This window comes from Erythrolamprus reginae, chromosome 12 (genome assembly GCF_031021105.1).
Source record: "Erythrolamprus reginae isolate rEryReg1 chromosome 12, rEryReg1.hap1, whole genome shotgun sequence".
In the NCBI taxonomy this organism is placed as follows: domain Eukaryota; kingdom Metazoa; phylum Chordata; class Lepidosauria; order Squamata; family Dipsadidae; genus Erythrolamprus; species Erythrolamprus reginae.
The window spans coordinates 9,317,313-9,340,374 of NC_091961.1; the positions used below are offsets into that span (position 1 = coordinate 9,317,313).

The 23,062-nt window shown below is 45.3% G+C and overlaps 1 protein-coding gene across 4 annotated transcripts in view; it reads left to right on the forward strand.

The window, feature by feature from the left end:
- DPYSL2 (dihydropyrimidinase like 2) overlaps nucleotides 1-23,062 on the forward strand; it is a 162,356-nt gene that overhangs the window by 16,270 nt on the left and 123,024 nt on the right. Inside the window, exon 1 of one of the 4 annotated variants that reach the window (XM_070765805.1) lies at nucleotides 11,084-11,677. The exons of 1 other annotated variant lie outside the window; for it this stretch is intronic. In XM_070765805.1, the coding sequence (XP_070621906.1) occupies nucleotides 11,639-11,677 (39 nt within the window). In that variant the 5' untranslated portion in view covers nucleotides 11,084-11,638. Of the gene's footprint in view, nucleotides 1-11,083; nucleotides 11,678-23,062 lie in introns of those variants that run through there. 2 more of the 4 variants (XM_070765807.1, XM_070765806.1) reach the window with 2 other exon arrangements.

Sequence of the window (23,062 nt, forward strand, 5' to 3'; positions counted from 1 at the left end):
GGCTGGTAACCAAAGGAGAATTCTTTCATTCTTCTCTGCATAGACAATCTTTGATCACACCCAGATCAGGGAACCCAATTGAATCTCCAAAATAAATGGCAAAGCATTCATAATTTCACTTTCATGCAGGGTAGGGCATTATCAAATAATCATCCAATTTTATTCTGGTACACTTGGCCAAGGTGTGGCCCAAAGCAGGGGTCTCCAACCTTGGCAACTTTACAACTTGTAGACTTCAATTCCCAGATTACGGCACAGTACCTGTCAGTATGGCACCCACACACACAAACGACAGCACTTATATGGTACAACAGTATACTCCCGCTATTGCAGCTTCCAGCCACCAGAGGAACTGCAGTCTACGCATTGTAGTGGAGACTGTAATGGCGGTGAGACAGCAGCAGACTGTGTCTGCTGTACTGGACGGTACAACGCGATGGAAGGGGCCAGTAGGGGATGCCACATTATTACGGTACCGCTATGAACAGCTTGGAATGGTACCGTATGTTTTTCCACCGTACCGTATGTAAACTTGACTACGCCTTATTTTTTGGGGGTGCCTTATATTAGCAAATTCTGCAAAACCTCTGACATGCCTTACTTTCGGGGTACATCTTATTTTTGGGAAACGGGGTAGTTCAATTGCAGCCTAGCTCATAATTACTACCTAACTCTTAAAGTAATGCTATTATTTCTTTCTAACATACAATGCTGGTTTATCTTCATATATTGGAAACCCAACCATTACAGTACATGGTACTGACATGATTCACTTAGTGACCATTTCACAAGTTGCCAGTCTCAACCATGATCACCAAATGTGGACCATCTGTCCTGGAATACACCAGGGTTTGTAAATTGTTCTAAGCCCTAACTCAGCCATGTTGTGGCATAACATGTTGCAGTCACTCAAGACCAATAAAAGTTACACTCTGTAAACATACTAATGTATACAGAATTTCAAGGATCAAACTTATGAAAGCCAAACCAAGTCTTGATTTAGAAAATGCCCTGGTTTTCATATTCTCTTACACAGCAACAGCAATAGCACTTATATTTATATGCCGCTTCATACGGCCCTCTCTAAGTGGTTTACAGATTGTTGCCCCCAACAATCTGGGTTCTCATTTTACCCACCTCGGAAAGATGGAAGGCTGAGTCAATCTTCAGCCTGATTAGATTCGATCTGTGAAACCGTTGGTAGCCGGTGATCAGCAAAAGTAGCCTGCAGTAGGCACTCTAACCACTGCATCACCACGGCACAGCTGGTATGCTTTGCATTTATTGAAAGAAAGAAATTCCCCAAATGGATGCCTAGTGGTGATCGAACCTGTTGTGGTTAGCTCTGGCCCAGCTCCTGCCCCAAGGAATGTGCAGGTGGATGTGGGGGAGACATCCACATGTTGCAGGCCTGTTTTGCTCCCAGTGGAATTTGCTGACAAAGTCTCCTCTGACCAAGGAGGCATGAGTGACAGGGAGGAGGAGAGTTTGGCAGACAGCCCAGGAGGAGATCAATCATCTGTATCATCTCTGGATTCTGAACAAGAATTAATGACACATCCACACATGTGTAGAATGATGCATAGGAAGCAACAACTAAAGGATTATTACAAGAGAAAATTAGGCCATCTGTGGTTGGGTGGGGCTGCTGTAATTAGTCCTGCTGCTATAAATAGCAGCATGTGGGTTTGGCCGTTGTGGAGAATTATCTGATCGTTGTGTTTCATGAATGTCTTGCTGACTCCGGCCTTTGTTTGTTGACTTTTCACCACTTTGAAACCAAAGCAGAGCAAAGTGTGTTTCACTTCGTGGAAGAAGAAGGGCTGTGACTTTCTTCACAGCTGCAAGCTAAGTACTTATGAACTGATAAGGGACTTGTACAAACTATCAGGTTGTTTTGGGATGAGTGCTCTTTGCAATACAAAAAGAGTGCTTAGTTTATTTTGAATTTTGTGATAAAGAACATTGTTTTGAATTTTCAAACGTGGGTGTGTCTGAAATGTGTACCTTTGAATTTTTGGGAGGCTCCTACCAGAGAGTCCGGCAGAATAGAACCTTGGAATTTGTTAGTCCAGAAATTGACTGTCTGCCTGTCCCAATGACAAAATCAAATCAAACCAAAATGTTTATTGCAGTCAAAGAGATTGGAACAAGTGTTTGTTCTGAGATTTGATTTGATTTCAAGGACAAGATCTATAACAGCTTCACAGCTCGTCTGTTTCCCAGGAACTCTTCAGATCAAATGGACCTTAAGTTGGCATGACGGAACTAAGGTTTACATCTGGAGAACATCTGGCTGAGAGGGGGACCAAGAAGTGGTTTGCAAATATATCCCAGTCTAGTTTTTTTCTTCCACTCAGTCGCCTGGGCTGCCTGCTAAAAGGAGGAAGGCCACACATTTGGCAAAGCCCTCGTTTACCATGGTCTGCTGAATAAGCTACAATTAGCTGGGCTCTTAGTGCAGCACATTAAGCCTCAAATCCTTCTTCACAAGCCACAGGAGTTAGATTGGCACCACATGCTAAGCTGAAATGAAACACCCGACAATGGGGCTTAGCATGTAAGCCAAGCCACCATAAGCTGGCCAGAAACTGGTTATAAATTGCTAGACAGAGCTGGGGATTGGATCCGTATTGATGGTCTCCTCTTGAGGGAGTCTTTACTGGACACTAGAACCACTTCCAAAAAATACTGGAGCACAGGAAGTAAGAACTTACAGTCGGGCTCACAGCTACATGCTGTTGATGCCAAGGGAACAACTGCATACATATTACAGTGGTACCTCTACCTAAGAACACCTCTACTTACGAACTTTTCTAGATAAGAACCGGGGGTTCAAGATTTTTTTGCCTCTTCTCAGGAACCATTTTCCACTTACAAACCCAAGTCTCCGAAACTGTAACCAGAAAAGGCAGGGAGAAGCCTCTGTGGGGCCTCTCTAGGAAACTCCTGGGAGGAAACAGGGCCGGAAAAGGCAGGTAGAAGCCTCTGTGGGGCCTCTCTAGGAATCTCCTAGGAGGAAACAGGGCTGAAAAGGCGGGGAAAACCCTCTGTGGGGTCTCTCTAGGAATCTCCTAGGAGGAAACAGAGCCGGAAAAGGCAGATAGAAGCCTCTGTGGAGCCTCTCTAGGAATCTCCTAGGAGGAAACAGGGCCGGAAAAGGCAGGGAGAAGCTTCTGTGCGGCCTCTCTAGGAATCTCCTGGGAGGAAACAGGGCCTCCACCCTCCCTATGGTTTTCCCAATCTCACACATTATTTCCTTTTACATTGATTCCTATGGGAAAAATTGCTTCTTCTTAGAAACTTTTCTACTTAAGATCCGGGGCATGGAGCAAATTAAGTTTGTAAGTAGAGGTATCACTATATGTGCTCTTGCTGTCAGGGATGGGTTCCTACTTACTTTGCTGCCGGTTTGCGTCTTCCCATGCTGCATGGGTGCACTTCATGGGTGGGGTTGCCACTCCTGCTGCTACTGGTGCGCTGAGCATGCAGCTCCACGTCTCCACTGCGCACGCAGCACGTGCACGTCCAAATGAGATTTTGCTTCCGCGCATGTGCAGAATGCAATATCTCACAAGGGGATGCACGCGCATGAGAGATGTTGGTGATTTTTTTTCTTCCACGCATGCGCGGAAGCAAAATATCGGCAAAATATCTCTCTGGCGCATGTGCTTCCTGCACATGCAAAATCTCACTTGGACACACTCGCGCACATGCCAGGGGTCATACCGGTAAGAACCTGCTACTAGTATGTGCGTGCTTTGCACATGCGCACAAGTGCAGTGCCAAAAAAATCTGAATATTTTTTTTTAAAAAAAAAGCTGAGAACAAGATGGCGATTGCACGCACAGTGCCGGAAACCTGTTTTCTGCACATGCTCAGAAGAAGAAAAAATCCCCCCTCCAACAGTCAAATGGAGATCATTCATGGAGATCATTCTCCATGGATTTCATTATTTTCTGCATTTGATGGCCTTCAACATTATCATTTTGGTGCTAGGTTTTAGACTGGTTTGGATGGTGGGAAAGAACAATTTGACAAGTTTGGATGAAACTCCAAATAATAGTAGCATGAATAACGGAGTTGGAAGGGACCTTGGAGGTCTTCTAGTCCAACCCCTTGCTCAAGCAGGAGACCCTCTACTAGTGATGGTGAAAAGGGACCACGCGTGTGTGCGCACTTATCTGAGCCATGACCCAGAAGGAGAGTGCCCATGCGTGTGCTGGTGATGAACCTCTGGTTTCCAGTGCACACATGCACACATGCACACCAGCAGTGAAGGGCTACCAAAAGTTTTACTGCCACACTGTGGGCGTGGCTTATGCAGGATAGAAACATAGAAACAGAGAAGTCTGACAGCAGAAAAAGACCTCATGGCCCATCTAGTCTGCCCTTATACTATTTTCTGTATTTTATCTTAGGATGGATCTATGTTTATCCCAGTCATGTTTAAATTCAGTTCCTGTGCATTGACCAACCACGTCAGCTGGAAGTTTGTTCCAAGCATCTACTACTCTTTCAGTAAAATAATATTTCCTCATGTTGCTTTTGATCTTTCCCCCAACTAACTTCAGATTTTGTCCCCTTGTTCTTGTGCTCACTTTCCTATTAAAAACACTTCCCTCCTGGACCTTATTTAACCCTTTGACATATTTAAATGTTTCGATCATGTCCCCCCTTTTCCTTCTGTCCTCCAGACATGATGCCCTGCATTTTCTTTCAACATCTTTCAGTGCAAATTGGGTGCTCTGGGTAGAGCTCCATTTCCCCCCCCCTCATCCAGGCAGCACCCCCCCCCTCCACAATGGCCAGCTAGTCTTCTGGCTTTTGGCACAGAGGCGCATGCAACGATCAGCTCTTCTAGTTTCCGGCACTGCCATATACACAAACGCCAGTTCATTATCGCATGCGCACATGCTCCAGAAACCCAGAAGAGGAATGGGCGAAGCCGCGCATGCCAGGCAACATAGTTCGTGCCATAGGTCCACCACCACGACCATAAAACATTCCAGACAAATGGCTGCCCAGTCTCCTCTTAAAAGCTTCTGATGATGGAGCACCTATAATAGAGCCGGGGTGGCACAGCAGGTAGAGTGCTGTACTGCAGGACACTGAAGCTGACTGTAGATCTGTAGGTCAGCGGTTCAAATCTCACCACCGGCTCAAGGTTGACTCAGCCTTCCATCCTTCCGAGGTGCGTAAAATGAGGACCCGGATTGTGGGGGCAATATGCCGGCTCTGTTAAAAAGTGCTATTGCTAACATGTTGTAAGCCGCTCTGAGTCTAAGGAGAAGGGCGGCATAAAAATCGAATGAATGAATGAATGAATGAATGAATGAATGAATAAACAAACAAACAAACAAACAAACAAACAAACAAACAAACAAACAGTGATGGCGAAAACTATGGCACGGGTGCCACAGGTGGCAATCGGAGCCATATCTGCTGGCATGTAAGCCATTGCCCTAGCTCAGCTCCAACATGCACGTGTGTGCTGGATAGCTGACTTTCGGCTGATACAAAGACTGGGAGGGCGTTTTTGGCTTTCGGAGAGCCTCCAGGGGGACAAGGTTTTTACCCTCCTTTGGCTCCAGGGAAACCTTTGGATCCTGGGGAGGGCAAAAGACAAGCCTACTGGGTCCATCAGAAGTTGGAAAACAGCTGTTTCCAGCCTCCAGAAGGCTTCCAGGGGGCGGGGAAGCTGTTTTCATCCTCCCCAGGCATTGAATTATGGGTGTGGGCAGTTGTGCATGTGCGATAGCATGAGTACATGCTCTTTTAGGTTTGCCATCACTGACTTATAACGTCTGAAGGCAAGCAGTTCCACGATCAATTTTTCTCGTCGTCAATACATTTCTCCTTAGTTCAAGGTGGCTTCTCTCCTTCATTAGTTTCCGTCCGTTGGTTCTTGGCTTGCTTTCTGATGCAATCAACCGATCCATCAGGGGTGCAGATCATTGGAAAACATAGCAGGAAGACCCCTAAAATTTCATTTCAGATTTTCATAGGTTACGTAGCTCAGCTCCAGAGTTTCCAAAGATTAAACTTGCCCGATAATTTAACATGTCCTGATACCCAAGAGGAGCAAACTGATTTAGGGATCTCTATTATTCTTGGCCACTTGCCTTGCTTGGAGATGGGTGCTGGGAAAGAGATCTTGGAACAAAACACACAAATGCGGATAAAGAGATCTCACTGCACCATTCCTTGCAGATGTATTTTTTTCCCCTACCTGCATTTCAATGCAGACTAGCAAATCACCTAAGTCAGTGACGGTGAACCAATGGCACGGGTGCCACAGGTGGCACGCAGAGCCATATCTGCTGGCACGCAAGCTGTTGCCCTACCTTTGCTCCAATGTGCACATGTGTGCCGGCCAGCTGATTTTTGGCTCACACAGAGGCTCTGGAGGGCTTTTTTGGCTTCCAGAGAGCCTCCGAGAGGATGGGAGATGGTGTTTTTACCCTTCCCCAGCTCCAAGGAAGCTTTTGAGCCTGGGGAGGGCGAAACATGAGCCTACCTGGCCCACCAGAGGTTGGGAAACAGACAATTTTCGCCCTCCAGAGGGCCTCGGGGGGGGGGCTGTTTTCGCCCTCCCCATGCATTGAATTATAGATGTGGGCACTTGGGCATGTGTGATAGCACACGTCCATGCTCTTTCAGCACCCGAGGGAAAAAAAGGTTTGCCACCTAAGTACTATTAACCATCAAATTATTTAAAAACAATTGATAAGCTGGTAACATTTGTTTGGATTTGTTTGCGTGATTCCTTATAGCAGAGGTCCCCAAATTCAGCAACTTTAAGACTTGTGGACTTCAACTGCTGGCTGGAGAATTCTGGGAGTTGGAAGTCCACAACTCTTAAAGTTGCCAAGTTTGGGGATCCTTGCCTTATATGTAGACCTTGACTTACAACCTTCAGATCATGCAGAACGCAGCCGCGAGAGCCATCGTGGGGCTTCCAAGATTCACCTATGTTTATTCAACACTCCGTGGCCTGCATTGGCTGCCGATCAGTTTCCGGTCACAATTCAAAGTGTTGGTCATGACCTTTAAAGCCCTACATGGCATTGGACCAGATTACCTCCGGAACCGCCTGCTACCGCACGAATCCCAGCGACCGATAAGGTCCCACAGAGTTGGCCTTCTCCGGGTCCCATTGACTAAACAATGTCGTTTGGCGGGCCCCAGGGGAAGAGCCTTCTCTGTGGTGGCCCTGGCCCTCTGGAACCAACTCCCCCTGGAGATTAGAATTGCCCCCATCCTCCCTGTCTTTCGTAAACTACTCAAGACTCATTTATACCGCCAGGCATGGGGGAGTTGAGATATTCCTTCCCCCTAGGCCATTAAAAGTTATGCATGGTATGTCTGTGTGTATGTTTGGTTTTATAAATAAGGGTTTTTAGTTGTTTTATTATTGGATTGTCACATGCTGTTTTTATCATTGTTGTTAGCCGCCCCGAGTCTACGGAGAGGGGCGGTCCAATAAATTATTATTACTATTATTACTATTATTACTATTATTTGTTTATTGAGCTTTTTAAGTTATAATGGCACTAAAAAAGAGTTACAACCAGTCCTTGTACTTATGCAAGATGCACAACATTCTCAGAGACTCTTCTCATCCTGCTTACAATCTTTTTGAACTTCTGGCAGAAGATACAGAAGAATTAAAACTCGGACCACACGTTTTCTGAATAGTTTTTATCCCAGAGCTATACTCGCACTTAACAATGAACTAAAGGGTCACCATCAGCAAGCTGTTGGACAGTATTACTTGGTCTGTTGTATAGATGTTTGGGTGGTTCAGAGTGGGGAATTTGTGGTGGGTGGGGCATGTTTTTTTGGATTGTTATGTGTGTTAGGATGGTCTTTAGGCATCATGTGAATCTCGCTGTATGGGTATACAGTGATATCTTGTCTTACAAACTTAATTGGTTCCGGGACGAGGTTCTTAAGGTGAAAAGTTTGTAAGACAAAACAATGTTTCCCATAGGAATCAATGGAAAAGCGATTAATGCGTGCAAGCCCAAAATTCACCCCTTTTGCCAGCTGAAACGCCCGTTTTTGTGCTGCTGAGATTCCCCTGAGGCTCCCCTCCATGGGAAATCCCACCTCCGGACTGTGTTTTTGTGATGCTGCAGGGGAATCCCAGCAGGGGCATTCCCAGCATCACAAAAACGGGCGCTTCGCTCGCAACGGAAGTCTAGAGGTAGGGTTTCCCAGCGAAGGGAGCATCAGTGAAATCGCAGCATCGCAAAAACACCGAAGTCCTTGAAACCCCACCTCCAGACCTCTGTGTTTTTGCGATGCTGCGATTTCACTGAGGCTCCCCTCGCTGGGAAACCCTACCTCTAGACTTCCGTTGCGAGCGAAGCGCCCGTTTTTGCACTGCTGGGATTCCCCTGCAGCATCACAAAAACACAGAAGTCCGGAGGTGGGGTTTCCCATGGAGGGGAGCCTCAGGGGAATCTCAGCAGTGCAAAAACGGGTGCTTTGCTGGCAACGGAAGTCTGGAGGCGTAGCCTGGGTTTGTAAGGTGAAAATAGTTTGTAAGAAGAGGCAAAAAAATCTTAAACCCTGGGTTTGTATCTTGAAAAGTTTGTATGATGAGGCGTTTGTAAGACGAGGTATCACTGTACTATATATAGCAATAGCAATAGCATTTAGACTTATATACTGCTTCACAGTGCTTTCCAGCCCTCTCTAAGCGGTTTACAGAGAGTAAGCATATTGCACCCAACAATCTGGGTCCCCATTTTACCGATCTTGAAAAGATAGAAGGCTGAGTCAATCTTGAGCCTAGTGAGATTCGATCTGCCAAATTGCTGGCAGCCGGTGATCAGCCAGTAGCTTGATAGTACTCCACTCTAACCACAGCACCACCAAGGCTCTTGTATGTACAATATATACATACAATGACAATAAATATTTTATTTATTTATTATCTACCTACCTATATACCTATCTATCTATGACTGTTGTAGCACCCAGTCAAATGATCAAAATTTGAGCACTTGGCAATCTACGTTTATTTATTATGGTTGCAGCATCACCTGCCCAGCTTGACAGTCAATGAGAAACCCATGATTGACTTAATGACTGTGTGATCCACTTAACTACTAGTGACTTACTAAGCCCTGGCAAAACTGGGAGTGACTCACTTAATAACCGCCTTGCTCAGCAGTGGGAATTCTGCTTCCAATTGTAAGTGAAAGACTATTTGTAAAGTCCTCTGCAGTGCAGCGCGGATTAATTCCCAATTCCTGAGTTCTTTGCTATTCTTAGTTTCCTTTCCCTAAAGGTTGTCAATTCTTTTGTGTTGTACCTTATCTTGTATACAAGATATACAAGATTATCATTCACACGTGCAAACCCTTCAGTTCCTCCAAACCTGCCCGTGTGAATCAGCTAGCTAGCCTGCTCTCAAATCCAGCAGGCTTGCCTTTTGAGATGATGCATCTATCCTGGGCTTATTCTTTTCATATATTTTTTTGATCTGGACTATCATTAAGTGTTGTACCTTATGATTCTCGATAAACCTTTCTTTTATGTACACTGAAAGCATGTGCACCAAGACAAATTCCTTGTGTGTCCAATCACACTTGGCCAACAAAGAATTCTATTCTATTCCATTCCATCTCCTATTCTATTCAATTCAATTCCTTCTATTCAATTCTATTTTCTATTTTTATTTTCTTTTTTATTCTTTCTCCTACTCTGCTCTCTATTCTATTCTTTCTCCCATTCAATTCCATTTTCTCTTTTCTTCTCTATTGTATTATATTCTTTCTCCCATTCTATTCTATTTTATTTTCTATCCTATTGTTCTATTCTCTATTTTCTATCCTTTCTCCTCTTCCATTCTATTCTTTCTCCCATTCAATTCCATTTTCTATTCTGTTCTCTATTGTATTCGATCCCTTCTCCTCTTCCATTCTATTCTTTCTGCCATTCAATTCCATTCCATTCCATTTTCTATTCTGTTCTCTATTGTATTCGATCCCTTCTCCTCTTCCATTCTATTCTTTCTGCCATTCAATTCCATTCCATTTTCTATTCTGTTCTCTTCTTTCTCCTATTTGTAAAAATTCTCTCCTCTCCTCTCTCCTATTCTTCTGCTTGATTGCAGAAACCTTTTACTCTCTCGATCCAGAGGCGTCCTCAGAGTCCTTTACCCTAACCCCTAATTCCCATTCTATTTCAGCGGAGAGAGCATCAAAAGTACACATTGGGAAAAAGGAATCGTATATTATTATTATTCTTTTTTTTTCTTAAAAAAGAGAGGAGGGGGCTTAACCATTCCGGGTCTCACGCCTGCCAGGGGCAGACAAAAAAAAAGAGAGAAGGAGACACCCCCCTCCCGCGACAATCCGGGTCTGTGAGAGCCTTTTTTTTATCCTCCTGCTGCAAAAACCCTGCACAAAATCCCTTCGCCCGAAAGGCCTCCGGGAGGGGGGAGAGTGGAGGGAGGGGGTCGCGCCTGGCAAAGCCCAGAAAGCCCCAGCCTCCCCCCCTTTTTTTTATTCCTCCTGTCTGTCTGGCCAGAAGCAGGGCGTGGACAGCCGCTCTGCAAAACGGCTCCAGGGGCCCCGATGCAAGCGCGGGCGAGATGCCGCCGGTGCAAACGAGGAGGGTGGGTGGGAATGAAAGCGGGGAGGGGGCAGAACCCATGCATCAACCCAACCAGCCCCCCCCACTATTTAATTATTTAATGCGACCGTGCAAGCAGAGCGCCAGCTCTCCAACACCCCCCCCGCCTTTGACCCTGCAGCAACTACCCGCCGCCCTTCGTCGACATCCCCCCCCCCCCCGCAGCCGGGTCCAGCTCTCTCCTCTGCCCCCCCCCCCCCCCGACTCCGCTAGCCATCGAGGGTTTCCTCCCCCCCCTCGCGCCTCCCTGCCCCGCCTCCCTTCTGCAGCCTCGCCTCGCCACTGGCTGCTCCATTGCACCACTTTACATGTTACCGCTCGGCGCGCTTCCCATTGGGCCGGCCGCGGGCTTCATTTGCATACCGCCGACGGGCTCGGCCAATGGGCTCCCGGGTGCTCTCTCCCCCCCCCCCTCCGTCTCCACCTCCCCAGAGTCCAGGGCGTGGCGGAGCGCGCAGGCGCGGCAGGACCTTCCTTGTGCGGAGGCTTCGCTTGGGCTCCCGTCTGTCGAGCGGCGGCGGTTCTCTTTTTGCGCTGCTGCTTCTCTCCTCTTCCTCCTCCTCCTCCTGCTGCTGCTTCCAGGCTGGGCAGGACTCGGAGCGGCAAAGAGGGAAGGAAGGCAAGGCGGCTTCTTCTTCCTCCTCCTCCTCCTCCTCTTTGCGGGGTGCATTGAGTCGCTTTGCAAGCCCGCCAGAGCTTTGCACGGCCTTTTGTGCAAGGAAGCCCTCCCCTCTGCCTCCTCCTCCTCTCCTCTGCAGCTCCAGCGTGTGCACAAGCAGGGAGAGCCCCGGGCTGCTCCCACCCACTCGCGGCCGGGGGCGTTTTGGCCAGGAACCGAACCCTCCGCTCTCCTCATCCCAGACCCGCCAGGACCGCTTTTATTTTGGGCTCTCGCTTGGTCCCTCGCGGCGGGAATCGAGGCTTTTGCGTGGGCGCCAGAGACCCGGAGTTCCTTCCACCCTCCCCTTCCCCCGGAGAGCTCGAGATGTCTTACCAAGGGAAGAAAAATATCCCACGCATCACGGTGAGTGAGGGAGGCAGGGAGGGAGAGGATGGAGGGCGAGTGGGTGGGTGGGTCAGGCCCTTTGTGTGTGGACATCTGCAGACGGGGAAGGTGGGGGGGGGGAGACAGAAAGCAAATAAATAAAATTAATTAAATAATTAATTAAATAATTAAATAAAGCAGCTTGCAAGGGTCTGCTGCCCCCCCCGGAAGAAAAGCAGGGCGCCCATCCTGATTTTGGGATGCGCCGCCAATGACAATAAAGATATATACGTATATGATATATATTAAATATATGAATCCTGGTGGTGTGGTGTGATTAGATCGGGATGAAACAATGGTAGCCTGGAAGTTGCACGGTTGGTGCGGCAGTCAAGCCCGCCTTGTTCTTCTTGCCTTGGTTTTCCTCGCCTCTTTATGTCTATTTATCCCGGACCCTTGAGATGCTTCTCCTCGGCCGCCGCATCTCCGCGAACGGCGGTTGCGTCTCAAAGCGCCGCCTGGAAGAACAGGCGAAGGAGCCTCGGTTAACCTGCCCGGAGCTGCTCTTAAAAAGAACAAAACAGCCCCCTTCGCTCTCCTTCTGCATACGGTTCTCCTGCAGAGACCATCAAAGCTTTGTTCCTTTTGTTTTTTGCAAACCCATCTTCTCTTAAGATGTGTCTGTGTGTATTGGGGAGGATGGACCTTCTAAGGCCAGGGTGTGGAATTGGGAGCTGTGGCAGGAAAACTTGGGCTGCAACATCTAATGGATAAAATCTTCTTTAACAGGGCTCCATTCACTCCCATCACCCCCAGGTTAGGGACTAGGAGATGAGAGGGGGGGGAGTGGTGTGCAGGTTCCTCTCCTGTCCCCACCCACCTCCTCCTAGCTTTCTTTCTTTTATTTTTTTTGGTCCCCCTCCCTTTTTACTCATACAAAGGAGGCACCGCGAGAGCCAGCAAGCCTTAGATGAGAAGCCCGGAACCCCCACCCTCCTACGAATGGCGCTTGGGCAAATGCAATGATCTTGGGGGTGGGGGGATGGAGACAGCAACTGGGTTGCATCCTTGCAAATTCCTTCCCCAGCAAAGAAGCCCTCCTGGGGAAGATGCTTCCCTCCGCCCCCCCTAAATCTGAGTGCCTTTCTCTTCCATCCAGCCCTTTTAAAGAGCAAATAGGATGCCTTCCTCCCTGCAGGCAATCCGAAAGTAGGGGAGGAAATGGAACAGTTATGTAAAAGTCAGATGATGGGAAGGGCTTGTTGAGAGAGAGAGAGCAAGAGACAGAGAGAGAGCGAGAGAGAGCGAGAGAGAGCGAGAGAGCGAGCGTGGAGGAGTGTTGGATGTTGAGCTTGCATCAGGCTGGGTGTTAACATGAGGGTTGATTTCTATATCAGTGTTTTTCAACCAGTGTGCCAGTGGCACACTAGTGTGCCATGAGACATAGTCAGGTGTGCCGTGGGGAAATTAAACACGGGTCTCCAAACTACCATTCCTGCCAGGATCTCCCTTTTGTGTTCATTGAAACAGGCCCAGGTTTCACACTAAGTGGGTATAAATACATTTAGAAACTATGTTAATAAATATATGTATAATATGTACTGCGTTGGAGTGTCATTTTGGTTGGTGGTGTGCCCCAGGGTTTTGTAAATGTAAAAAACGTGCCCTGGCTCAAAAAAAATCACTGTTCTATATCATCCCTACTAATCTGATGTTCCTTAAATAGGAAGAGGCTTCCTTTTAAAAATAAATAAATAAATTGAAAGTATCCTGGGGGACCTTTTTTCAAAGCGGGTATAAAAACCTGCTTTGAAGTCAAGCTTCAAAGCTAAATCATGGTCTTCTTTTCTCTTCTCTGGCTGAAGTCACACGAGGGCTGTATGTGTTTTCGGAAGCGCTGTTTTGGAGATCGGTTTTGTCACTGCATTTATATGATCACGGAGTATTCAGATCTGAGGTTTTTAATCGACCTAGCAAAGCTATAACACAGGATAGGTATGACGGTGCTACCAGGCTCAGGGGGCTTCGGAGATAACGCTCCATTTCCATTTTGTTAAGGCGGTGAAAATCGGACCATGCAGGATTGATAGTAATACTCAAAAGGAAAAAGGGGAAACCCTTTGATCCGTCTCCTATTAGCAAGGAAGCCTATTTTAGCTCTGCAGGGTTGATGGTGTTACAACAATGGAAAAAGGGTTGAGCACGTGATTTTGCAGAGGGTGTTTTCCCTGGAAGCAGATGCTTTTAATGTAACAATTAACAAACAAAGCCTGGATAGAGAGATTTGGCTGCGTTGTCCAGGTTTCACTATTACATTGAATGGTGATGGGATAAGTGACAGTGTCCCAAAGGTACGTTTTTGTGGATGGTGGGGGATGGAATCCAGTCAGAGTGGAAGAAGCTTGTTGGGTGAGAAGCAAAAGGTCTTCAGAGAAACACCAGAAAGTCCAAATTTCTTCTTGGAAAAAGCATCTTTGGGATAAGCATGATGGATGGCTGAGGATCTCCATAAACATTTAGCGACAGTGCATTGAATATGGTGCAGGTGGCTAGGTTTACCTATTACATACACAAACCTTCATGAGCCTAACCCCACAACAGACTAACTTAAAGCTAAACTATCATATGGGGTGAACCTCAGGTATGAATATAAATCACTGTTTTAAAAGAGAATCTGTGTCAGGCTAAATTGCTCCAGAAAGGCATGGAATTCAACCACAGAACAATGGAGTAGCAGACAATCATAATCTGCAGATTAAGAATATCAGAACTCAGATCTAAAGCTACCATTGCACAACTTGCTTTAATTTGGAGAAAAAGTTATTGTTGTTTTATTGAGAGCAACTTGTAGGTTATACTTGTGGGCTCAAGAGTTGTGGGGCTAAATCTTCTGAAACTTGATCACGTATTGGGCTCACCCACAGAACCTTGGAGATCTGCTATCTATGCTATGTTTTGGATAGTTCATGCATTTCTGGAAATCAGGTTAAGGAAGTTGTCATCAACCATTCATCCACATATGGTCCGACTGTCATATAATCCACAAATGATGTTACCAAGGCATCTCGGAGACCTAACTGTTTATTTTGGAATGTAACTTTGTGTGGCCTTCTTTCTGCAGGACCTCAAGGGGAATGGAAACTTCCCAATATAATTATACTATAATTATTTATGCAGTATTTTTGCTCCAAAGTAGTGTAGCCACCAGTTTTTCCTTTTTTTTTTAAAGCTTAAAATGTAAAAAAAACCAACCCCACCCACAACTAATTAAAATAACAATTTTAAATCACAATCACAAAATAGATTAATTGAACTGAAAATGCCTGTCTAGAAGTTGAAAAGGCTGAATTCCATCACTTGGAAGAAGAGCCTGGTAAGCAGATCTTGGAAACGGAGACCTTTCTAAGAGCAGAGGTCCCCAAACCTGGCCATTTAAAGATTTGTGAACTTCCAATTCCAAGAATTCTGGGAGTTGAAGTCCACAAGTCTTAAAGTTGTCAAGTTTGAAGACCTCTGTTTAAGAGTATCTCCCCTTTCCAAGGAAACAAGGTGTCCTTCAGATATTTGGGATATAGTGTAGCATTTCTAAGCAATTTTGAGTGCTGTGCTTTCTCTCTCTTTTTCTGGAAATGTGGTTTGCAGTGGGAAGCTAGCATACTTAATATTAACCGCTGCAAACTGGACTGTAAAAAATATGACTTCAGTAACCGAGTTGTCAAAGCGTAGAACTCATTCCCGGACTCCATAGTGTCATCCCCAAACCCCCAACACTTTACCCTTAGATTATCTACGGTTGACCTATCCAGATTCCTAAGAGGTCAGTAAGGGGAGAGTACAAATGCACTAGAGTGCCTTCCGTCCCCTGTCCTATTGCTCTCCTAGATCTCCTATACCTTTCTTCTATTCCTATCTCTTCTTCTATTCTTTCATTGATAAGCTCTATTACTATATCTTCTCTTCTATTCTTTCATTGATATGTTCTATTATTATACCTTCTTTTCTATTATTTCTTAGATATATTTTACTATGAGTATCTCCTCTATAACCTTCATCATGTATTTTACTATGTGTATATAGATATATACCCACTAAAACCATTGTGTATTGGACAAAATAAATAAATAAAATAAGTGCCTGGATTGGACATGTGGATTTTAATATTCATCTCATTGGGATACCTTCCAAAAAATAGTCACACTTGAAAGGGGGAAAAGGCAAGACCAGGCAAGAGTGCCTAGATTCTGGCTGCATCATTAAGGGTGGTGCTGAAGACCAGGTTGAGATTGCTCTTGGGGCCAGTGTAGGAAGAACTGTCAAGGGACAATCCTGGGACCTGGGTCCTTTGGAATCCACAGCTAGCAACTTGGTAATCTAGATCAGTGTTTCCCAACCTTGGCAACTTGAAGAGATCTGGACTTCAACTCCCAGAATTCCCCAGCCAGCATTCGCTGGGGAATTCTGGGAGTTGAAATCCAGATATTATATTATTATTATTATTATTATTATTATTATTATTATTATTATTATTATTATTTATTAGATTTGTATGCCACCCCTCTACGAAGACTCGGGGCGGCTAACAACAATATAAAAGACAATGTAACAAATCTAATATTAAAAACAATCTTAAAAACCCCAATTTAAAGAACCACTCATACATACAAGCATACCATGTATAAATTCTATAAGCCTAGGGGGAAGGGAAATTTCAATTCCCCCATGCCTGACGACAGGTGGGTTTTAAGGAGCTTACGAAAGGCAAGGAGGGTGGGGGCAACTCTGATATCTGGGGGGAGCTGGTTCCAGAGGGCCGGGGCCGCCACAGAGAAGGCCCTTCCTCTGGGTCCCGCCAAACGACATTGCTTAGTCGACGGGACCCGGAGAAGGCCAACTCTGTGGGACCTAACCGGTCGCTGGGATTCGTGCGGCAAGTTGCCAAGGTTGGGAAACACTGATCTAGATAGAATGGGTGTGACCTTAATATATTTATGTCCCTCCTTGGGAATTCTTGCCCCCAGATTGAGAATTCTTGGTTGACATTTCCCAGTGTCCCAACTTAACATTTCTGATCCATTTATTAACCTGCTCTAAATTGTGGACGTAGAAGCTGCTAATCAGCCTAGGGATTGGATTTACTCACCAAATCTCAACACGCTATTCCCATAGAGATAATCTATATTTTGTCTGTACAAGAGAAAGGTCATTGACAGAAAACGTCTTTTAGATTATCATGGCTTCCACACAAGGCCATAAAAAAGCTGTTGCATTTCTTTAGGATGGTTGTAATCTAGTATAGACATTTCCCTAATTACTCATAGAGAACGTAGGGAACTGTCAGGTCCATTAATTGAAATAAGTAAAATGGATTTAAAAAAATATTATCCAGATATTACAATATGATTTTCACAGTAATAGGAAGACTTTTAGATATTATTAACTAAAATAATATCTTGCAGGCAGGGCTGGGTTCCTCCTGGTCCAGACTGGATCACACAAACCGGTAGCGACCCACTGGTGACATCACAATGGTATCACAGATCTAGTTCGGTCGGTGCCGGTCCATGGGCGCCACCATCTTTCTTTTTGGATTTCTGTTGGGGACTGGATGGGTGTCAACAGATTCAAGCTCAACCCTGATAAGACGGAGTGGCTGTGGGTTTTGCCTCCCAAGGACAATTCTATCTGTCCGTCCATCACCCTGGGGAGGGAGTTATTGACCCCCTCAGAGAGGGTCCGCAACTTGGGCGTCCTCCTCGATCCACAGCTCACATTAGAGAAACATCTTTCAGCTGTGGCGAGGGGGGCGTTCGCCCAGGTTCGCCTGGTGCACCAGTTGCGGCCCTATTTGGACCGGGACTCCTGCTCACAGTCACTCATGCCCTCATCACGTCGAGGTTCGACTACTGTAATGCTCTCTACATGGGGCTACCTTTGAAGAGTGTTCAGAAACTTCAGATTGTGCAGAATGCAGCTGCAAGAGCAGTCATGGGCTTCCCCAAATATGCCCATGTTACTCCAACACTCTGCAGTCTACATTGGTTGCCGATCAGTTTCTGGTCACAATTCAAAGTGTTGGTTATGACCTATAAAGCCCTTCATGGCACCGGACCAGATTATCTCAGGGACCGTCTTCTGCTGCACAAATCTCAACTAAACAATGTCGTTTGGCGGGACCCAGGGGAAGAGCCTTCTCTGTGGCGGCCCTGGCCCTTTGGAACCAACTCCCCCCAGAGATTAGAATTGCCCCCACCCTCCTTGCCTTTCGTAAGCTTCTTAAAACCCACCTCTGCCCTCAGGCATGGGGGAACTGATATATTCTTTCCCCCTAGGCCTTTACAATTTACGCATGTTATGTTTGTATGTATGTTTGGTTTTATAATAAGTTTTTTTTTAGTTGTTTAGTATTGGATTGTTACATGCTGTTTTCTATCACTGTTGTTAGCCGCCCTGAGTCTGCGGAGAGGGGCAGCATACAAATCCAATAAATAAATAAAATAAATTTCCCCCCAATTTTTTACTGTTTGAAATTTTTTTCCTTTGCTGCTGCTGCTTGAAAAAGGGTCCCCCCACTCGGCCCTGGGTTTATACTTACCTTTATTCCTTCCCCCGAAGCACAGCTGATCAGCTCCTCAGCTGTGCTTCGGGCTGATTATACCTACTGAGCATGTGCAGAAGCAGAATTGAATGAGGGGATGCACGCCTGCACGCAAAATGTCGCAATGCGAACCAGTGGCGAAGGGAAGTGGAACCCACCCCTGCTTGCAGGGATGAGAGGACAGTATAATTTATAAAATATAGGAACAAGAATACTCTTCTTCTACAAGTCATTGGCACTGATTCTTTTGCTGCTGCCTATCAGTGAGCATTTTCGGCCTATGCGTGCCCTGTTTTTGGCCTCTGCGCACCCCATTTTCAGCTCATTCCTAGTGGCGCGGATAGCCCTACTTCCGGGACCCCCTTCTGCCGCATAAATCCCAGCGGCCAATCAGGTCCCACACAGTTGGCCTTCTCCAGATCCTGTTGACCAAACAATGTCACTTGGCGGGCCCTAGGGGAAGAGACTTCTTGCCTTCCGCAAGAGCCTTAAGACCCATCTATGTCGCCAGGCATGGGGCAACTAGTACATGCCCCCCCCTTCTGACCACTAAAAAGTTATGTGTGGATATGATTGTGATATATTGATTGTGATATATTGATTGTTTTTAAGCCCTTCATGGCACCGGACCAGATTATCTCAGGGACCGCCTTCTGCCGCACGAATCCCAGCGACCAGTTAGGTCCCATAGAGTTGGCCTTCTCCGGGTCCCGTCAACTAAACAATGTCACTTGGCGGGACCCAGGGGAAGAGCCTTCTCTTTGGCGGCCCCGGTCCTCTGGAACCAATTCCCCCCAGAGATTAGAATTGCCCTCACCCTCCTTGCCTTTCGTAAGCTTCTTAAAACCCACCTCTGCTGCCAGGCATGGGGGAACTGAGATACTCTTTTCCCCTAGGCCTTTACAATTTTATGCATGGTATGTCTGTATGTATGTTTGGTTTTATAATAAGGGTTGTTAACTGTTTTAATATTGGATTGTTTATATGCTGTTTTTATTACTGTTGTTAGCCACCCCGAGTCTACGGAGAGGGGGCGGCTAACAAATCCAATAAATAAATAAACAAACTAAACAAATAAATAAACAAACAAACAAATAAATAAATAAGATGATGGGTTTTTAGTCATAGTTTTAATTATTAGATTGGTACTTATATTGTTGTTGTGAGCCGCCTCTGGTCTCCGGAGATGGGCAGCATACAAGTCTAATAATTAATAATAATAATAATAATAATAATAATAATAATAATAATAATAATAATAGGTGGCAGTGATACTCAGACTTTGAATGGGCTCAAAATGAGGCACACAGAGGCTGCGATAGGTGGCAATGACAATGACCAGTGGTGATCCCCACAACCTGGAACGTCTGATAGGTGGTATTCCTGGAGGCAGATTGATCCGCCAATCAGCTGCTCATACTAAATCAGGCAGTGCCAAAGCTGACAAGGCTGTTTGCTATAAAGACACAAATTGCTGGGAGGCAGAGGGAGATTTTTTCTTGTTTTCCTCCCCAAAAGGTAGGTGCGTCTTATAGTCTGAAAAATCCTCCCCAAAAGGTAGGTGCGTCTTATAGTCTGAAAAGTATATTTTCCTGTTGCATCATAGTTTCTGAAAATAGTACCGGTATATGTGCTAATAAACGCACACAAGAAAAGTGGGAGCGTATTTCCTAAAGTTTTTCAGATAGAAGCTAGTAAGTGATTTGTGATTTTTGTCCCTTCCACCATGTTTTTAAAATTGTAGTTAATGATGTAATGTAACTCATTTATGAATTCTTTTTCTTACATTAGTAGTTTCTTCTGTCTCTCGGGCAAACAGAAAACCAAAGAGCATTTTATGACAGGATCTCTGAAACTGCTTCTTTTAAGAGTTATGTATGTGGGGTTTTTGTGTGTGTCAGAGGATACATAACTGTCCAACTAAAGAGATCTTTTCTTGGGATTCAAACGAGAGGCTGCAACGTACAATAAAGAGCTCTGACAGCCTCTGATTCCTTAATCATTATTGGCGAGACCGTGAGAGGTTAGAAGAACATTTGTACATACCTTAACAAGGAGTGAGTGAATTTGTCTTGCTTAATTCAGTATTTTGCAGTCTTGTAAGTTTGTAATATATATTGTGTGTGTGTGTATGCATGTGTGTGTATACGCAGGGGTGGGCGGCAGGCAGGACGGGGTGGAACACAGTTCCACCGGCGGAAATGAAGATGCGTGCACAGCTCCAGCCGATTGGCGGCTGTCACTTCCTGGATTGCTGGTCTTGGCTCGTCTCTCCTTTGTTTTCCTGCTGTTGCTGCTGTGTCTGCGCTCCTTGCTTTTTTCCTCTTTCCTCCTTCCTGGCCTTGGTCGAGCTTCCCTCTCTCCTGCCCGGCTCCCCTCCGGCCTCCCGCGGCCACTTCCCGCCTGAGTTGCAAGCAGAAGGCTTGTGTGGAAGCGATGCTGGCAGCATTTATGCTTCTGGCAGCACCCGTTCGCCTAGCTACCCAGCCTGAGGTGGGGAGGCGACCCGGGAAGGAGAGCGCGGGAAACACGAAGCAAATTGTCACCCCAGCAAGCGACAGTGGTGAGGTTGTAAGTCGAGGACTTAACAGTTCACAAGCCACTCCTACCCAGTCACATGACCATTAAGCCACACCCACAAAATAAGCCACACCCACAGTGGCAATAAAATTTTTGGCTGCCCATTGCTGTTTGTATGTATGTATGTATATATGTATGTAGGAAAACCTGAATTAGTATTATTATTGGGTGAAATCCAGCAGATTCTAACAGGTTCTGGAGAACCGGTAGTGGAAATTTTGATTAGTTTGGAGCACTGCAAACACCACCTTTGGCTGGGCCCAGAGTGGGGAGGGAATGGAGATTGTGCAATATCCTTCTCCTGCCACGCCCACCCAACCACCCCACAGAACCAATAGGGGGGGGGGGAATTGAATTTCACCCCTGATTAATCTACATTTTTGCATGTGCTGCTTTTCTCATGCCTACTATTTTTCTGCCTGTTCTTTGGTAAAATCAACTTCCAAAATTTAGGAAAATGCACATAGAGACCTTTGACTGTAGTCTGGTTCAAGCTCAGTTTGTGTTAAAGCCTCCCCGAGTCTTCAGAGAGGGGCGGCATACAAATCTAATTAATAATAATAATAATGATAATGATAATAATAATAATAATAATATATAATACAATAACAATATACAATAACAACAAAACAACAAAACAACAACAACAACAACAACAATAATAATAATAGAAACATAGAAACATAGAAGTCTGACGACAGAAAAAGACCTCATGGTCCATCTAGTCTGCCCTTAAACTATTTTCTGTATTTTATCTTAGGATGGATATATGTTTATCCCAGGCATGTTTAAATTCAGTAACTGTGGATTTATCTACCACGTCTGCTGGAAGTTTGTTCCAAGGATCTACTACTCTTTCAGTAAAATAATATTTTCTCATGTTGCTTTTGATCTTTCCCCCAACTAACTTCAGATTGTGTCCCCTTGTTCTTGTGTTCACTTTCCTATTAAAAACACTTCCCTCCTGGACCTTATTTAACCATTTAACATATTTAAATGTTTCGATCATGTCCCCCCTTTTCCCTTCTCTCCTCCAGACTATACAGATTGAGTTCATTAAGTCTTTCCTGATACGTTTTATGCTTAAGACCTTCCACCATTCTTCTAGCCCGTCTTTGGACCCGTTCAATTTTGTCAATATCTTTTTGTAGGTGAGGTCTCCAGAACTGAACACAGTATTCCAAATGTGGTCTCACCAGCATTCTATATAGCGGGATCATAATCTCCCTCTTCCTGCTTGTTATACCTCTAGCTATGCAGCCAAGCATCCTACTTGCTTTCCCTACCGCCTGACTGCACTGTTCACCCATTTTGAGACTGTCAGAAATCATTACCCCTAAATCCTTTTCTTTTGAAGTATTTGCTAACACAGAACTGCCAATGCAATACTCAGATAATAATAATAATAATAAGCTGGTCAGTGGTTGGAGTTAAACAGATGGGGATGAATCTCCCTATATTTTTTGCAAGGGGTGAGAAAGCCGAGCTGAATTCAACCTGCTGTAAGATACAATAGGTAGTAAGTAAGGGGATTAGCATGCAGCAGTTGTATTTGTATAGAGACAATCTTTTTGTGGTCAACAAACATAATAATTGCAGAGCTGCTGGTAAATAAGTAACAATTTGATGTGCCTCTAAGTGTCCTGCTTCAATTGCAGAGACGGATAACCATTTTCTATCTTGCTAGGTAGATTTGTGTCAATACAGGAAAGATGCCTTCAGGCCTTTTAAGCAGCTTGCAACCTGCATCCGGTTGGAAATTAATCACTACGGGAAGGTCTTAAAGACAGTTACTGTGGTCTTCCTTTAGAAAGGACTTTGGTCTTAAGCCTTGGGGCAGACCTATGCTCTGAAGATTAGCATCGGATTCTGTTTGCTTTAGCTCACCATTTGGCCTGATCAAGTAGACAGATCTTAAGTAGGAGATATCTACTCTTTTGGAGTAGTAGCCTTTAATCCCAGGTTTGCTTTTTTTTAAAAAAACCACACAGGTAGGGTTGAGGGAATCTATGTTAATTTTCCTTCTTACTTTTGGCATTTTTATAGTTCAGTGTTTGTGGGTTGCATTTTACATATTTGTAATGTAGCTTCCCCAGGTATGCCCATGTTACCCCAACACTCCACAGTCTGCATTGGTTGCCGATCAATTTCCGGTCACAATTCAAAGTGTTGGTTATGACCTATACAGCCCTTCATGGCACCGGACCAGAATATCTCCGGGACCGCCTTCTGCTACACGAATCCCAGCG